Here is a 17,302-nt window from a genome sequence, read left to right on the forward strand (position 1 = left end):
TAGCTACATGGCTCTCTTTACAGTTGGCACATGTGGGGGCGTCATCATCTTGCAGGTTACATTCCGGGCTGCGGTGATTTCCTGAGCATTTTACGCAAACTATGGGCTTATTGCAGTAGTTCTTTGTGTGCCCAAATGCTTGGCATCTGTGACACTGTACAGGTGTGGTTCTCTTCTTCTGTCTTTCTATTCTAACGGCCTGATTTGCAATGGAAGTTATATTGTAAACTGCTTGGTCTTTTGGGTCTTTGGGAGGGTCAAGTTCTACTTCAAAAACATCCATGGGCAATCCTGTTTTGTAATATTTAAGGTTATTGACATACCTTACTTTGTGTCCTAATTTCCCTAGTTCGAGTTTAATGTTATCTATAGGAGTGGTGTGATGTAGGTTTTTAATGATGATTCTCCAGCCCCTGTTGGCTACGTGCTGATAGGTATAATGATTTCTGCCTGTTTGTTCAAGGTGTTTCAATATCTCACTGTGCGAGTTTATATCAATACAATCTATTCTAATTCCCGTGGCTCTGTGGCTAGAAATGACAAATTTTTCGTGGTTTTCTGTGCTATTCTCGCTGTTTGTGCCATTTATTTCTTTTAATTCGTTAATTAGGGGTAGAATGGAGGTGATATTGGTGAGGTAAATGGAGGGAGGCTTAGCTGTTCTGCGTTGTCTTGCAGCATGTAGTGGGGAGGAGATAACAATTCTTTTAGATGTAGATTTGGTAATGGTCATATTAGAAAGAGGGCTTTTATTTCCTGGTTCTACTTCTGATCTATTCCTTTTTGGCCCTGGGGAATTGATAGAGGCGCTGCTGTCAGAAGAGGGAATTCTCTGCCTATTTTTTGGTGGCCCATTAAAGTTAACAGTCCTTGTGATTTTCCTTCTTTTGCTGTGGAAGTTATTCTTATATATTGGTTTGCCCTTGCGAGGTGGGATTTTGGGATCTCTATGATTTTTTATAATAGTGGGATGGTTTTCAGGAGTGGTTTCAGAGGGTATATCAATGGTGCTCATAAATGGATGAGCATCACTGTCATCATCTATGGCGATGAAGGACGGTTCCCTATCTGAGCTATCCTCCCGGGTAAGTTGTGCTTTTGGCTTCCTCTTAGGCATATTGTTGCTCTGTAGCTGGTCACTGTTAGTAGTGAAAAAGTTGTTAACAGTTGATGTAATGTAATAGTCAATGTCAGATTAGCAGTATCAGTTAACAGTGTGTTAACAGTGGGCGTTGACGTTTGTAGTAGTGTCAAGGCAGTGAATGTGAGCAGCTTGCTCTTATTTGTGTTAGTGCATAAGTGGAGAGGGAGAGATTTGTGTGCTTTGCACTGAGTGAGTGGTGAGAGTTTGTGTGTATAGGGAGGGAGAAGATAAGCTGTCAAGGTGCAGTTATGATTGGTAGGCCTCTGCTCCGTTTCTTACTTCTCTCCTCGGTTTCTCTTTTCCACGGGGCGGCGCAATGGAATTTTCCGTCAGCTTTTGCGCGCAATTGCCCTGGCATAAGTTTTTGATTTGGCGGGAGTAATTTGCAATTTGCCGTCCCGCCAATATGCCCAGGAAGCAAACGGGGACTATGGCTAACCTACGGTCCAATAGTCTGTGGGCCTAGATTGCTCCCTTTTATGCGGTTCTGGCGTATCGCACTAAATACGCTGGACATAAAACACTAAACAATTAGGACGACAGAGATTTGCCCTTTGCACTCTATTTGGAGTGGCGACAGGCTGATCCAGAATACTCCGGTCCTTGCTAGAGTCAGGGCAAGGGTGCGTGGGAGTAAGGACAGCCTGCGGACAAATTTATGGACTACAGGAATTGACACTTATCACGCTTGCTTACCAACTTGGGAAGAGGTCTGGTCTAACATGAATTGTGGAGCTTAATAGTCGTCAGGTTAATCAGTGTGGTTCAGTACGTTTTTAGGTTATGTTTAATTGCCACTCATAACTTACGTACGCAATGCTATGAACCTTTTGCACTAAGAAATCACTCACAGTACTCTTAAAGCTTTGGTATATTTCTTTTGTTATATTTAATATTTGTTTTGTTTTAATAAAATTTTATTTGATTTCAATTTGGCTATTTATGGTTTAATTGGTTCTATGGTTTTTATTCTCCTTCCACTCTAGTCACGCGGTTTCGTTGCATAACTGGGCAACTCAGGTCCAGTTATTCGGCTTATATTAACTTTCAAGTGGCTTTGAAGTTAATTCTTCCACAGAGATTATTTGCACAGTATATGCACGATTTATTAGGTCGAAATTAAGGCCATCTAGTATTTCAAATTTATATTTGTTGTATTGCTATGAGCAGCTAGCAGTTCGGTTTAAGAAGTTTAATTATTTATTTATATTTTGTTTTAATTACAGCTCCAACTTTGCTGTTTTTGTTCGATAATTGGGTCTAGTTGTGTGACGATTTACGGTTTGTTTTAATTACGTATGACTTCGAAGTCATTCTTTTCGCACTGGTTTAGTTCCCATTAGTTAAACAATTGATCAGTTAATTTTGGTTTGTCATTGAATTCCGGGAATTTTCGGATGTTGAGTGGCCTCGCTCATCGATCGTGAGAGTGCATATTTGCTGATGATTTGTTTAAGCATTTCCACTTGAACAGTTAGTCTTCACAATAGTTAATAAATTATTGACTTTGACTTCACTTTGACATGACTTTGATTTAACTTTGAAACGACATTTTTTGTTTGGAGTAGCGTTTTTTTTGTTTTTTGTTTGGAGTAGCATGTGCCAACTCAAAATCTAGCTATGCCTTCAAAAGTGAGAGGGCAGCTTATTTATTCTGTTGCGTAAAATAGTGGGATTTACATGTACAGCTTTAGGTCGGGTACAAGAGCCTTATACAATAATGGGCCATAGAGTGTGGTAGTCTGGGACGTTAGTATTGGTGAGATTTTGGGAGAGGGGTACAGCGCTGTAAGTTAAGCTTAACATTTGTTAAGCTCAGCTTACAGCGCTGTTCCCTCTATGTTTACATGTTGGCTTTTTATGCCGAGTTCACTTAGACTAGAAGGTATTTTTAATCATGGAGACATTGCTTATGCAGCTTACTCTTTAAGATATATTGTGGGTGTGGGTGGGGGGGTGGGGGAGGGGTGGGTTTATGGAGCCTCAGGGGCAAAGAGGCTCAAGGTTGCCAACGAACAACCTGAGCTCTCCGTGCTTCCCCAAGAGGGAGCTAGTCCGAATTAGTTGTTTATTTTTAGTTATCGTAGCAATATGCAGGGCAAGAGTTACTTTTATGGTTATAAGTTTAGCGATTTAGTTTAAATTTAAATTTAAATTTAAGTTTATGTTTTGTTTCTGTTTTGATTGGTTGCTGATTTGAATCTTGTTAACGGTTTGGGTGTGCATGTTAGGTAAAATTTAGTACTGTTTTTATAACTTGATCTTTAAGGAGTGAGTTTGCTACAGTGCGAGGGGTAAGTTGCTACAGTGCCTCGGGGGCTGGAGGTTTAAAATTGCCAACGAACAATTTATAACTCTCCAGCTTCCCCAAGGTGGAGCTAGTCCAGTTTAGTTGAAGTTTTGTGGTTATCGCAGCTGTTAGCAAGGCAAGAGTTATTTTTAGGAGTTATGTGCAGAGTCTTAGGTTTTTAAATTATTGATTTAGTTTTTAAGTTGTGTGTTTTATGCTTCAGGTTGTTAGTTGACTATTAGTCATTGTTTACTGTTTAGTTGCGTATGTTTAGGTAACTATAGTCTTGACTGTTTTGGTCGTTATCATTTTAGGTATTGTTGTTTAGTTAATTCAAGTATTACTGTTGTTGCAGTCTTAGTCTCTTATTGATAGGTTGGTTGAGTGTATCGGTGTAATTTTGTATTCGTTGTAGCATGGACAGTCAGTTGCGGGTTTGTGTATGTGTGTGTGTGTTTGTGTCGATTGGTTCTTGGTGGGTATGGGATTTATGAGTTTAGTTTACCTTGGAGGGCAGTTTATATGGATTTTAGTGTTGCTTTTTAGCTGATTCTTTTTGGTCGGACTAGTTGGGGTATGGGGGGGTGGGGAAGGATAGGATACTGATGTTGAGCATGGAGGTTCAAGATGCCGGTGGGCAAGATGTGGCGCTCCATACTTTGCGGTAGCATAGCTTAGTGTTTAGGTTTGGTTTAGGAGTAGGCTTAAGGTTTTGCGTTTGCAATTAGCTATAATATAGGGTTAGTTATTATAGCTAGTATTTCGGCGCCATCATCCTTTGGGCAGATTGCGAAGACATCTAGGGGTGCATCTCCTTGTTGGTGGGCCAGTTCCTTATTTCAGGAGGCGTTAGTAATGGTAGCCCCAAGTTTGCTACGCAGTTAGGGGCTACAGATGGTTGTGACTTGCATCTCGTCTTCAGCTTGCTGTTGTGCTGTTGCAGCAGGGTTTCCAGAGTCCACAGGGCTTGTATAGAACTGTTGATCCAGCATCAGGTCTAGTGCAGTTCCCGGGGCATGTTTGGTAGCCCTGCTTTCCAGTGATCAACCAAGTGGCTGAGGCATCGTGGGTACAGACATACAGGCTCTATGGAGGGCAAGCCACAAGGCCGCTACGCGGTTAGCGGCTCGCATCCTTTTAGTCCGTATTTATTCTTCTGAATTGGCTATGTGCTGGCTTGCATTTTGCTACGGGCTCGAGCCACTCATTCGCATACGCTGCTGGCGGCCCGAGATGGTGAGGCGCGCCTGCAGCATTGCAGCATAATATTGGGCCTTTTGATCTACTGTTGTATTGTTGTATCAGGGTTGGCAGTGTGTATGGGGCTTGCATAGATCCGCTGGGGCAGCAGCAGGTCTAGGGCAGTCCTCAGGCAGGTTTGCTAATCCTGAATTCGCAATACTTTGTCGTAGGCTTTAGGCTTATTCATTATTGTGTGCAGCATAGGGGTGGGAATTTTGGCTAAGGCTCCAGGTGGCCGCTTGTCATCTCATCAGGTGCACTGACTCAGCTGCAGTATGGGTCACGCAGGCGCTACGCAGTTGGTGACCCATGTCAGTTGCTGTTGCTCGGTAGCCATGCGAGCTGCGCGATCGCCTACGCAGTTGGCAGCTCGTGGCAGCTAGGGCTAGGTGGGGGTTGGTCCAAGTGTCGCATGGTGCAAGGCAGCTGCTTTACATGTCTCTGCCATTTTAAGGTACGCAGCCATCAGCGTACGTCCTTATCCGCATGTAAAAGATGCCAATCCCAGTCCAGTGGAGCAGTTGGAATGCACGGCAGCGTCCAGTAGGGAGGTAAGGAGCCTTTCAGAGCAGGTTGGCATAGGTAGCAATCCAGTGGAGGCTTGTAGATTAACTGGTCATATTTGTAGTGGTGATGGTTGTTCTGTTGAGTTAGGGAATGTATGAGTGCTTTGCAAGTTATATGGGGGAGGGACTGGGTGAGTATGGGATAGGTGTGGGGGTCTGATGTTTATTGTTTTTAATTTTCAGCATCAGTGTTTGCATCTTGGCATTGATTTTAGCCATGTGGCAGGTAACGCACAGGCATATTTGGTAAGGGTTATTTGATTTAGTATTTAGCTCTATTAGCTGTAATTCTAGTTGTCGCTGAATATTCATCTAAGCAACCAATTGTTTTGTGTTGTATGATTTGTTTATTTATCCTCTGTTTGGTGTTTTCAGGGAGTTCCAGTTGATGCCATTGAACGATCAAGTGTCACCGCTGTCGCTCGTATGGGACTGGATGCTATAGATTGCAAGGCGGGATGCAGATGTAGTGTATAAGGAACTCGTATCTTTGTCTTTTCCAGGCTTGAACAACATGTTGACCGCCACACGGGAGTGGGACGCAAATCACTGGGTTGTTTTATCGCAAGGTGATCGTGCCCGAAAGGATGTTAGTCCCGGCCCAGTACGGCAGTCAGGATGTACAGCAGCGTCCGATGGAGAGGTGCAAGGCCTTTGAAGATAGGATTGGCGTAACTAGCTTCCAGTGGAGGCTTGAAAGTAGATGGTCATGATTTGAGGTTGAGTTTACCAATCTGTTGAGTTGTATAATTATATATTAGCAATGTGTGCTTTTATTAATTTGCCCTATGTTTGGTATTTCAGGGAGTTCCAGTTGGCGCCAAAGGGCAGCCAAGTGTCGCCGCTGCTACTCATGTGGGATTGGATATAACGGGGTGTACAGCAGAATGCTGGTGCAATGCAGCAGGAACTCATGTTTTGCCTTTTTCAGGCTTGTGGGCGTCGCCGATCATCTTACAGCCACCACACAGGAGTGGGACGCGATTCACTGGGTTGTTTCGTCACATGGTAAGCGTGCCCAAAAAGATGACAATCCCAGTCCAGTGCAGCAGTCGGGATGCGTGGCAGGGTCCATTAGGAAGATGTAAGGCCTTTAAGAATGAGATTGGCATAGTTAGTGCTTAGTTTATCTACCTGGCAGTTTAGGAGAACATATGAGTATTTGGTTTGATTTCAGGTTTTCGCGCTAATGTAAGCAGGTTTATTTGGACCGTGCAGTTATAACATTACTATTTATAACAGTCGCTATGTTCATTGCTGGCAGGTGGGAGTCAGTAGCAATTGTTGCAGTTGTTGCAATTGTTGCAAAAGGCTCCCTAGATTCCCAGTGCTCGTTATATAGTTGGATTGAGTTTTGGCCAGCAGCTGCTTCTATTTCCGTGAGAGCAGTGCAGGAGCAAGGCAGGGCTTGGTATCGGGAAGGAGAGGCTGTGTTGTCAGTAACAAACCGCCGGTTTTTAGAGTTTTGTTTTAGTTTTATTTTAGATTTTTCGTAGCGACAAGCGATAATGTTTTGAGCCAAGTACTCATTTATTTATTAATTTAAATATAGAAAATTAATGGCTTGATTACATTGTATTCTGCCAGTTTGCGGCATATTAAGTTTTACATTTGTCGTTTCATTCGATGGTGTTGAGTATTTGTAACTTTGTAATGTAAGATATAACAAAACATAACATAACATAATATAATAACTAAGGGATTTCTTTCATTTTTTAAGTTAGTTTGGTAACTTAGTAGTTAGTACATGACTACTATTGATTACTACTTTTGACCTTTTAGGTTGAATATTTCGATATTATCGTTTGTATCTCTGCACTGCCTGTGCGTTTTATTTATTGATTCAATTATTTTTATTATTGCCTTATTGGCTTTGTTCACGAACTTCAGCATAGTTTCGTCAAAGTTTTCGATACCGCAGTCACAGTTTCGATTTGTAGGTAGACTTGGCTTCCTGCGGCGTGGGCATGGGGTTTCACAACTATACCTAGCTGCTTCAGTGTCTCCTCGCTGAGCTGTCTTGGCAGTTGATATGTTATTGCGGCGACGAGATCGTTTGGTGGGACGCGTGCTTTCCTTGGTCTGCGTCTCCTCTGTGGTTGGATGTGCTGTTTGGGTTTGGATTGGCGCCTGTTGCGAGAGGACTTCATCCCTTCCTAGGTTGGGGGTGAGATTTAGGCATCTTAGAGAGACGGAGCTGCAGGGCATTTGTTCCTCCAGGGTTGTTTCGTCTGAGTTTGCGGCTGCATTATAGTTGCGAGTTTGAAGGGAGCTGTCAGCCAGTTGATTGGTTTCTTGGTTGTTTGAGTTTTCGTCAGGCATCGGAAGTTCGCGTATGGCCGGGTCTAGTTGCGTTTGGGATGCCAGATTTCTGCGGCGTCTGGGTTTGTCTCTATATGTGGCACAGCTTGCCGATGCGCCTGTAGACAGTCTGGTAATTGGTTTATTTGGCATTTGGGTCAGCTTTAATTGCCTCCTGTCTATTTTATTGTTGGGTTTGCCATAGACAAGCTGTTTAAGCGGGATTTCATCTTCGCTTTCATCTTCAGAGTCCTCAAGCAATTGCCTCTTGATTTCATCGTTTTGCCTCTTGTATAAGTCTTGTAGAGACTTTACGAGGAGTTTATTGGTGTCCCTGCTAAAGGGGGTTGGAGAGGTCAATAAGAGTCGTTCTAGCTCCGTTCCTCTGGGCTTCTCAGCTGGCTCCTCTATTTTGGGGGTGAGCAGAGGTTCCGGCGGAGGGGAGGTGGTGCCTGGTTCCAGATTGACATTCTCTTTCTCCATATTTAGTAGGGGGGTCGAGGTCATATTTGCCTGCTCCTGTTGGTGTAGCCAGTTCTCAGTATATGCTGTTTTTATTTTGTTGATCCTGGGATCTCTTATGTTTTCTGGTCTGTAGCGATGGCGTTTGCTCGTGTTCATACCAAGGGGGTTCAGCGCAGAAAGATATGACGGATATTGCTCGGCTCCAACGGGATTTGTGGTGACAGTGTCCTGCATTTGCTAGAATGAATACGGGTGAGTTTCATTGGGGATTTGATTCCAGGTCTTGGCAGGATGCAGTATGCGAATTGCCGCTTACTATTTTAGCAGAGTTTTCTCAGGTGGGTGGGCCTAGTCACGGTGATCCTGGTATTTGGCTTATTGTGAAGTCTCTTATACGTTGCCTGGGGCAGGTATTTGTTGCTTAAGAGTTGAGTAATTTACTTATTTCCAAACAATTTGCAGATTTTAACACGCTTTGCTCTTCTTCTTAATTTGGTGTGACCAGAGTTGTTTTGTGAGGAAATGTTATTTTGCGCGTTTTTGTTTTAGTATATTATTGTTTGGCTGGGATTTGAATTGTGATTAGTTTATTATTATTGTTTATTATTTATTTTAGTTTTATTTTGTTCAGGCTGCTTTTATAGCTAGGTTTGGTAGTTTGGTTGATTTGAGGGGGGGGGGGTATTCTTGGTGTTGGTAATTGTTGCAGTTTAATTTGTGTTAAGGGCCTCATGGTGAAAGATTTAAGGTGGCATTTGTAACTTTATTAGTTTGTAGCTGCTAATTAATTGTAATTATTTGTAATTATTCTTTGGCCACATATTTTGGGTAGGGATTAATTTGCAGAGATAACGTAATCTTTATTTAAAGTTTGGTTATTTATTTTGTAATTTAGGAATAGAAAAAGTTTGACAATGTGTATATGTTTTCATGTTTTCATGTTTTCTTATTAGGTGAAGTCATTTATTCCTCTTCGTCTGACGTCACTGGGCTACGGATGAGGTTTGGGTTTGTTACCATGTTTGTGATGTTCATATCTGCCGCCATGCCGTCCAGTTTCGCAGCTACTACCTCTAGCATGGAGGCTAGTTTTTCAGCGCTATTGATAAGGGCTATGCGCGTGCGTCTGCAATTGCATGTGGATGGTTGTCCAAGTGCTACGGAGGAGGGGGCAGCTATGGTGGTTCTGCGTTGTTTGCTGCGGGATCCTTTCTGGCGTTGCCTTTTAGCCCTGGTGTTGGTGGTTGCTGTTCCGCATATCAAGGGCTCGTTGTCTACGTGATTGGCATCTGGAGCTGTAGGGATGGCTGCGTCTTTAGTGAGAGTGTTTTCCTTGCCCGGGTTTGGATTCCCGTTTATGGTATCAGCTATTTTTTGGCATATGGTGGCACTAACTCCGAGTTCCATTAGTATACTTTGTGTGTCAGTGTTTAGCTTATTTGTCTCTGGTTTGGTTGAGGAGACAAAGATAACACTATCATCGTCGTTTGTGCCCTGTTCCGGAGGTAGCTCTAGCAGGTTGGGTGCTAGGGCTGGCGGCATTCCTGATGGCGTTTCCGGTGGCATCTCCTGAGCTTGAGTCTGGTTTTCTGGAGCGTGCTGGCACCTGGTTATCAGGTCTTTGGGGTGAGGGGGGCCCTGTATGGCGGTTTGCGGGAGCAGGGGGCTTGCTGCTATCGTGGTATTTTCCGGGATTCCAGTGATTGTCGGAGTGAGAGGGGCAGCACTTTGGAGCACCTTCTTTAGTAACTCAGCTTGCTGTAACTGCAGCTCACGGTTGTTATCGGAGGGGGATGCTTCGATTTCTGCTTGGTCTGCATGGGCTGTTGTTTGCGGCTGTATGTTCGCTTTTTCCGGACGACATTCGCTCGGGAGTTTCATACTGCCATATGCAAGGTGGCTGCTTATGGCTTGCCCAATTTCGTCGTTTTCCACATCTACATCGCTGTTCGCCTCTGTGCCTGAACCACGAGGATCCCGTTTTTCCATAGCTGTGGTCCGCATTGGTTTAAGTATTTTCTTTAGCCCTTGCACACGCTTTACACGGTGTTTTAGTAAGGTGGACACAGTAGGGGTTTTCTTGGGATTGTTTTGTGCAGATCTCATTTTAATTATTAGTTTTTTTGGTTTTCTTTCCATGTTTGCACTTTAACAATTTTTCCGTTTACTGATTCCGCCAGGGTTTTGGAGCGAACTACTGGTTCTTTGAGTTTTCTGGGAGCGGAGTTAGTGTGGTGAGTCGGCGCAGTGGATGATTTTGGTATAGGCGTGTTCGCATACTTGCTCATTGGTGAGTAAATTTGTCTATGTGTGTGTGCTCAGGGGGTATTTCAGTGTAGTGAGTCAGTGCGGTGAGAGAGTTTTGGTTTGAGCGTGTGCACTCACATGTTCAGGGGCGATGTATGTTGCTTGTGTGCTCGCTCTGGGGAAATTAGTGAGCAATTACTCAGGATTGTACTCGCTCTCTATATCGACTTATGAGTGAAGTTTGGTTATAGGGGGCACAGAGTAGTCTCGGAAGGTAAGTTCATGTTGGTTTATGCATTTGTTTTAGGTTTTGCTTCATACGTGCGTCGGTATGTGTGAGGAGTGGGAAGAAGGGGACAAATGTAGGATGATAATATCGGAGGGAAGCCGTTTGTATGGTATTCCTTTCCCTTCTCTTTATTATATGGCTATACAGCGTTTTAAATGCAAGTTATTTGATTATGCTCGTTTTGTTAGGAATTTATGGCATTGTTTGTGTAAATTACAGAATTTTAAGGGAAAGAGAGAGTTTTATGTTATGTAATTTAGGGGTTTGAGTTTTCAGGTAGATTAATTAACAGTTTTGACTTATCTGTTTTCCATGCAAGGCGCCAGTGGTTGATTGTTATGCGGGGCATGATTTGGACTCTTTGGTGGCGGGATTGGGTTTGTAGGAATTGTTGCTTCGCAATTTCAATCAACTTTTGTTATCATCGATTTCAGTTATCCAAGGGAGGCTTCCTATACGGGTCAGTTTAGGCAATCAGGCGCGACTCTGGTCAGCTAGGTTTTCCGCTGGGTTGTAGGCAGGGCATCACTTGGAGTTCTTTAGTGGCGAATTGGTGGAGCTTAGGGGACTTTTTATGCACTTGTTTTTACTATTACATGGATCATGCTTTCAGGGCGTTGAAGACATGAGGCACGGGCAGGGTCAGTCCCTTTCAGAGGGCATCACTATCAGAAATCGGTGTAATTTTGAGTCTGTAGATGACGTATGGCCAGAAGGACGGTAGTTTGACATCTTTCAGAGGTCAGCTCAATGTTATAGTGGTTGCTACTGATTTCTGTTTTATCTTTTTGAGGTTATGTAGTTTATAAGTTTATTTGGTTATTGTTTTGTTGGTTTTATTCGTACTATTTGTTGGTGACTTGTTCATTTTGTTTATTGTTTAAGTGTGCAATTAGTTCTGTTTTGTTGGTTTATAATTTGTTGTTGCTGTTATTACTCTGTTCATTGATTTATTGGTCTTATTGGTTTATTAATTAATTTATTGTTTTATTGGTTTTATTTGTTTGTTAGTTGATTCTTGCTTAATTGTTTATCAGCTTATTAGTTTCCAGTGTTATTTACTGGCTAATTTGTTCAGACCATTTGTAGGTTAGGTTTAGTTGGCCTCGTGAGACGTGTTGAGTCTGCGCCCATTGCTACATGACATGTCATTGCAATTTTTTTTTTTTTAACTTAGATTAAATATAAGTTAAGAATTAAAAGTTTATTATTTTATTTATTAGGTATTTTATGTGCTTTGGCTGTTTAATGCTTATTAATTTGTTCTAACGTGCGTTTCTTTGAAATTGTCTCTTTATATAGTTGTTATATATTGCATGGAAAATTTGTTTTAAAAATTTTGATTTAAAATTTTGCTTAGTCGTCAAATGGCGTTGCTTTAATTTCCGTAGTTCCGCACAGGATTATTTAGTAATGATTCGATAGCGACCGTAGTAGCATGACTTGGTTAGTTAGTTAAGTATGTTAACTAAGCATTTTAGAACGTTTCACTTTGTTTTATGGCATATTAGCAATTTATTAACTTTGACTTCACTTTGACATGACATTGATTTAACTTTGAAACGACATTGAAATAAAATTCACGGAGCACTTTTTTGTTTTTTTTTTTTGTTTGGAGTAGCGTGTATGCCAACTTTTTTTTTGTTTGTTTTTTGTTTGGAGTAGCGTATATGCCAACTCAAATCTAGCTATGCCTTCAAAAGTGAGAGGGCAGCTTATTTATTCTGTTGCGTAAAATAATGGGATTTACATGTACAGCTTTAGGTCGGGTACAAGAGCCTTATACAATAATGGGCCATAGAGTGTGGTAGTCTGGGACGTTAGTATTGGTGAGATTTTGGGAGAGGGGTACAGCGCTGTAAGTTAAGCTTAACATTTGTTAAGCTCAGCTTACAGCGCTGTTCCCTCTGTGTTTACATGTTGGCTTTTTTATGCCGAGTTCACTTAGACTAGAGGGTACATTTAATCATGGAGACATTGCTTTTGCAGCTTACTCTTTAAGATGTATTGTGGGTGTGGGTGGGGGGGTGGGGGAGGGGGTGGGTTTATGGAGCCTCAGGGGCAAAGAGGCTCAAGGTTGCCAACGAACAACCTGAGCTCTCCGTGCTTCCCCAAGAGGGAGCTAGTCCGAGATAGTTGTTTATTTTTAGTTATCGTAGCAATATGCAGGGCAAGAGTTACGTTTATGGTTATGAGTTTAGCGATTTAGTTTAAATTTTAACTTTAAGTTTATGTTTTGTTTCTGTTTTGATTGGTTGTTGATTTGAATCTTGTTAACGGTATGGGTGTGTATGTTGAGTAAAATTTAGTACTGTTTTTATAACTTGGTCTTTAAGGAGTGAGTTTGCTACGATGCGAGGGGTGAGTTGCTACAGTGCCTCGGGGGCTGGAGGTTTAAAATTGCCAACGAACAATTTATAACTCTCCAGCTTCCCCAAGGTGGAGCTGGTCCAGTTTAGGTTGAGATTTTGTGGTTATCGCAGCTGTTAGCAAGGCAAGAGTTATTTTTAGGAGTTATGTGCAGAGTCTTAGGTTTTTTTTTTAAATTATTGATTTAGTTTTTAAGTTGTATGTTTTATGCTTCAGGTTGTTAGTTGACTATTAGTCATTGTTTACTGTTTAGTTGCGTATGTTTAGGTAACTATAGTCTTGACTGTTTTGGTCGTTATCATTTTAGGTATTGTTGTTTAGTTAATTCAAGTATTACTGTTGTTGCAGTCTTAGTCTCTTATTGGTAGGTTGGTTGAGTGTAGCGGTGTAATTTTGTATTCGTTGTAGCATGAACAGTCAGTTGTGGGTTTGTGTATGTGTGTGTGTGTTTGTATCGATTGGTTCTTGGTGGGTATGGGATTTATGAATTTAGTTTACCTTGGAGGGCAGTTTATATGGATTTTAGTGTTGCTTTTTCAGCTGATTCTTTTTAGTTTTTGTTTGGAGTAGCGTATGTGCCAACTCAAATCTAGCTATGCCTTCAAAAGTGAGAGGGCAGCTTATTTATTCTGTTGCGTAAAATAATGGGATTTACATGTACAGCTTTAGGTCGGGTACAAGAGCCTTATACAATAATGGGCCATAGAGTGTGGTAGTCTGGGACGTTAGTATTGGTGAGATTTTGGGAGAGGGGTACAGCGCTGTAAGTTAAGCTTAACATTTGTTAAGCTCAGCTTACAGCGCTGTTCCCTCTATGTTTACATGTTGGCTTTTTATGCCGAGTTCACTTAGACTAGAAGGTATTTTTAATCATGGAGACATTGCTTATGCAGCTTACTCTTTAAGATATATTGTGGGTGTGGGTGGGGGGGGGGTGGGGGAGGGGTGGGTTTATGGAGCCTCAGGGGCAAAGAGGCTCAAGGTTGCCAACGAACAACCTGAGCTCTCCGTGCTTCCCCAAGAGGGAGCTAGTCCGAGATAGTTGTTTATTTTTAGTTATCGTAGCAATATGCAGGGCAAGAGTTACGTTTATGGTTATGAGTTTAGCGATTTAGTTTAAATTTTAACTTTAAGTTTATGTTTTGTTTCTGTTTTGATTGGTTGTTGATTTGAATCTTGTTAACGGTATGGGTGTGTATGTTGAGTAAAATTTAGTACTGTTTTTATAACTTGGTCTTTAAGGAGTGAGTTTGCTACGATGCGAGGGGTGAGTTGCTACAGTGCCTCGGGGGCTGGAGGTTTAAAATTGCCAACGAACAATTTATAACTCTCCAGCTTCCCCAAGGTGGAGCTGGTCCAGTTTAGGTTGAGATTTTGTGGTTATCGCAGCTGTTAGCAAGGCAAGAGTTATTTTTAGGAGTTATGTGCAGAGTCTTAGGTTTTTTTTTTTAAATTATTGATTTAGTTTTTAAGTTGTATGTTTTATGCTTCAGGTTGTTAGTTGACTATTAGTCATTGTTTACTGTTTAGTTGCGTATGTTTAGGTAACTATAGTCTTGACTGTTTTGGTCGTTATCATTTTAGGTATTGTTGTTTAGTTAATTCAAGTATTACTGTTGTTGCAGTCTTAGTCTCTTATTGGTAGGTTGGTTGAGTGTAGCGGTGTAATTTTGTATTCGTTGTAGCATGAACAGTCAGTTGTGGGTTTGTGTATGTGTGTGTGTGTTTGTATCGATTGGTTCTTGGTGGGTATGGGATTTATGAATTTAGTTTACCTTGGAGGGCAGTTTATATGGATTTTAGTGTTGCTTTTTCAGCTGATTCTTTTTAGTCGGACTAGTTGGGGTATGGGGGGGTGGGGAAGGATAGGATACTGATGTTGAGCATGGAGGTTCAAGTTGCCGGTAAGCAAGATGTGGCGCTCCATACTTTGCAATAACATTGCTTGGTGTTTAGGTTTAGTTTGGGGGTAGGCTTAAGGTTTTGCATTTGCAATTAGCTATAATATAGGGTTAGTTATTTATAGCTAGTATCTCAGCGCCTCGTCTTTTGGGCAGATTGCGAAGACTTCTAGGGGAGCATCTCCTTGTTGGTGGGCCAGTTCCTTATTTCAGGAGGCGTTAGTAATGGTAGCCCCAAGTTTGCTACGCAGTTAGGGGCTACAGATGGTTGTGATTTGCATCTCGTCTTCAGCTTGCTGTTGTACTGTTGCAGCAGGGTTTCCAGAGTCCACAGGGCTTGTATAGAACTGTTGATCCAGCATCAGGTCTAGTGCAGTTCCCGGGGCATGTTTGGTAGCCCTGCTTTCCAGTGATCAACCATGTGGCTGAGGCATCGTGGGTACAGACATGCAGGCTCTATGGAGGGCAAGCCACAAGGTCGCTACGCGGTTAGCGGCTCGCATCCTTTTAGTCCATATTTATTCTTCTGAATTGGCTATGTGCTGGCTTGCATTTTGCTACAGGCTCGAGCCACTCATTCGCATACGCTGCTGGCGGCCCGAGATGGTGAGGCGCGCCTGTAGCATTGCAGCATAATATTGGACCTTTTGGTCTACTGTTGTGTTGCTGCATCAGGGTTGGCAGTGTGTATGGAGCTTGCATAGATCCGTTGGGGCAGCAGCAGGTCTGGGGCATTCCACAGGCAGGTTTGCTAATCCTGATTTCGCAGTACTTTGTCGTAGGCTTTAGGTTTATTCATTATTGTATGTAGCATAGGGGTGGGGGTTTTGGCTAAAGCTCCAGGTGGTCGCTTGTCATCTCATCAGGTGCGCTGACTCAGTTGCAGTATGGGTCACGCAGGCGCTACGCAGTTGGTGACCCATATCAGTTGTTGTTGCTCGGTAGCCATGCGAGCTGCGCGATCGCCTACGCAGTTGGCAGCTCGTGGCAGCTAGGGCTAGGTGGGGGTTGGTCTGTGTGTCGCATGGTGCAAGGCGGCTGCTTTACATGTCTCTGCCATTTTAAGGTATGCAGCCATCAGCGTACGTCCTTTATCTGCATGTAAAAGATGCCTATCCCAGTCCAGTGGAGCAGTTGGAATGCACGGCAGCGTCCAGTAGGGAGGTAAGGAGCCTTTCAGAGCAGGTTGGCATAGGTAGCAATCCAGTGGAGGCTTGTTGATTAACTGGTCGTATTTGCAGTGGTGATGGTTAATCTGTTGAGTTAAGGAATGTATGAGTACTTTGCAAGTTATATGGGGGAGGGACTGGGTGAGTATGGGATAGGTGTGGGGGTCTGATGTTTGTTATTTTTAATTTTCAGCATCAGTGTTAGCATCTTGGCTTTGGTTCGGCCATATGGCAGGTATCGCACAGGCATGTTCGATGAGTGTTATTTAGCTTAATATTTAGCTATGTTGGCTGTGTTCTGATTGTCTCCAGGTGTACATTTGAGTGATATTTTGGCAGTCATCAAAGGTTGTGGTATTGCAGGGAGCATGTCAGGATGTTTGGCATTTGTTCTGGCCTTAAGGGCAGGTCACGCACAGACTTAACTGCTGAGTTGTGCAATCAATTGTTTTGCAGTATGTGTCTTGTTAATTCGCCCTCTGTTTGGTGTTTCAGGGAGTTCCAGTTGGTACCATTGGACAGCCAAAATATCGCTGCTGCCGCTCATATGGGACTGGATGTTGCGAAGTGCCCGGTAGGATGCAGGTGCAGTGCAACAGGAACTCATATCTTTGCCTTTTCCAGGTTTGTGGTCGTCGCTGGGCATCACACAACCACCACACGGGAGTGGGACGCAAGTCGCTGGGTTGTTTCGTCACATGGTGAGCGTGCCCTAAAAGATGTCAATCCCAGTCCAGTGCAACAGTCGGGATGCGCAGCAGCGTCCAATAAGGAGGTGCAAGGCCTTTAAGGATGGATTGGCGTAAGTTAGCGTTCCAATGGAGGCTTGAGGTTTGGTAGGCGTTTTGCCCCTCAATCTGGTGGTTAGAGAGAACTTATTATTATTTGCTTTTTAATTTCAGGCTTCGCGCAGGTGCATGTAATTTGTTTGAGCCATAGAGTCTCAGTCTGTTTGGATTTGGCTCTATCTGGATGCTGGTGTCCTGGCAAAGTCTGCTTTCTAGAGGCGTATGTGTCATGCTGTTGGATATCAAAGTAGTATGTTATATGGCATTTAGTATTCTTCTGCAAGGGAGATGTGGTATTTGGTTAATATAAATTTTTTAATAATAATTGTGATTTATATCTTGATTTCCTATTTTGGTTATAATGAATTACGCAGGAGAAGGGGATTTGTGGGTTGTCGGGGTATTTCTTTGTTTGGTTTCCGATTTTGTGCTGTCATTTCTGCATTTTATAGTAAGTATGTTAATTGGCTGTTTGTATTATTTAATTCTGTCATCTGGAGCAGGTTTTAGTTCTTGTCCAGGCAGCTTAT

General features: G+C 42.6%; 2 protein-coding genes across 8 annotated transcripts; one reads left to right on the top strand and one right to left on the bottom strand.

The window, feature by feature from the left end:
• The first annotated feature begins 5,604 nt into the window (after positions 1-5,604).
• LOC138929362 (uncharacterized) lies at positions 5,605-16,995 on the top strand. 6 transcript variants are annotated; one of them, XM_070288806.1, is made up of 5 exons: positions 5,605-5,961; positions 6,047-6,250; positions 16,480-16,558; positions 16,609-16,786; positions 16,887-16,966. In XM_070288806.1, exons 2-4 carry the CDS (start codon positions 6,130-6,132, stop codon positions 16,772-16,774), a joined length of 366 nt encoding a protein of 121 aa, XP_070144907.1. In that variant the 5' UTR covers positions 5,605-5,961; positions 6,047-6,129; the 3' UTR covers positions 16,775-16,786; positions 16,887-16,966. The 6 variants fall into 6 exon arrangements, 1 of the variants encoding a protein (XP_070144907.1); XR_011445739.1 differs by having other exon boundaries at positions 5,605-5,978; positions 16,480-16,786; XR_011445740.1 differs by lacking the exons at positions 5,605-5,961; positions 6,047-6,250 and adding an exon at positions 16,136-16,332 and having other exon boundaries at positions 16,480-16,786; positions 16,887-16,965.
• On the bottom strand, positions 6,898-10,247 carry LOC138929361 (uncharacterized). 2 transcript variants are annotated; one of them, XM_070288804.1, is made up of 2 exons: positions 8,325-10,247; positions 6,898-8,245 (listed from the first exon to the last, which is right to left on the bottom strand). In XM_070288804.1, the coding sequence occupies exon 2, from the start codon at positions 8,240-8,242 to the stop codon at positions 7,007-7,009; it is 1,236 nt and encodes a 411-aa protein (XP_070144905.1). In that variant the 5' UTR covers positions 8,243-8,245; positions 8,325-10,247; the 3' UTR covers positions 6,898-7,006. The 2 variants fall into 2 exon arrangements, with proteins under 2 accessions (XP_070144905.1, XP_070144906.1); XM_070288805.1 differs by having other exon boundaries at positions 8,179-8,245; positions 8,325-10,245.
• Positions 16,996-17,302: the final 307 nt, after the last annotated feature.

This window comes from Drosophila kikkawai, unplaced genomic scaffold (assembly GCF_030179895.1).
Source record: "Drosophila kikkawai strain 14028-0561.14 unplaced genomic scaffold, DkikHiC1v2 scaffold_176, whole genome shotgun sequence".
Taxonomy (NCBI): domain Eukaryota; kingdom Metazoa; phylum Arthropoda; class Insecta; order Diptera; family Drosophilidae; genus Drosophila; species Drosophila kikkawai.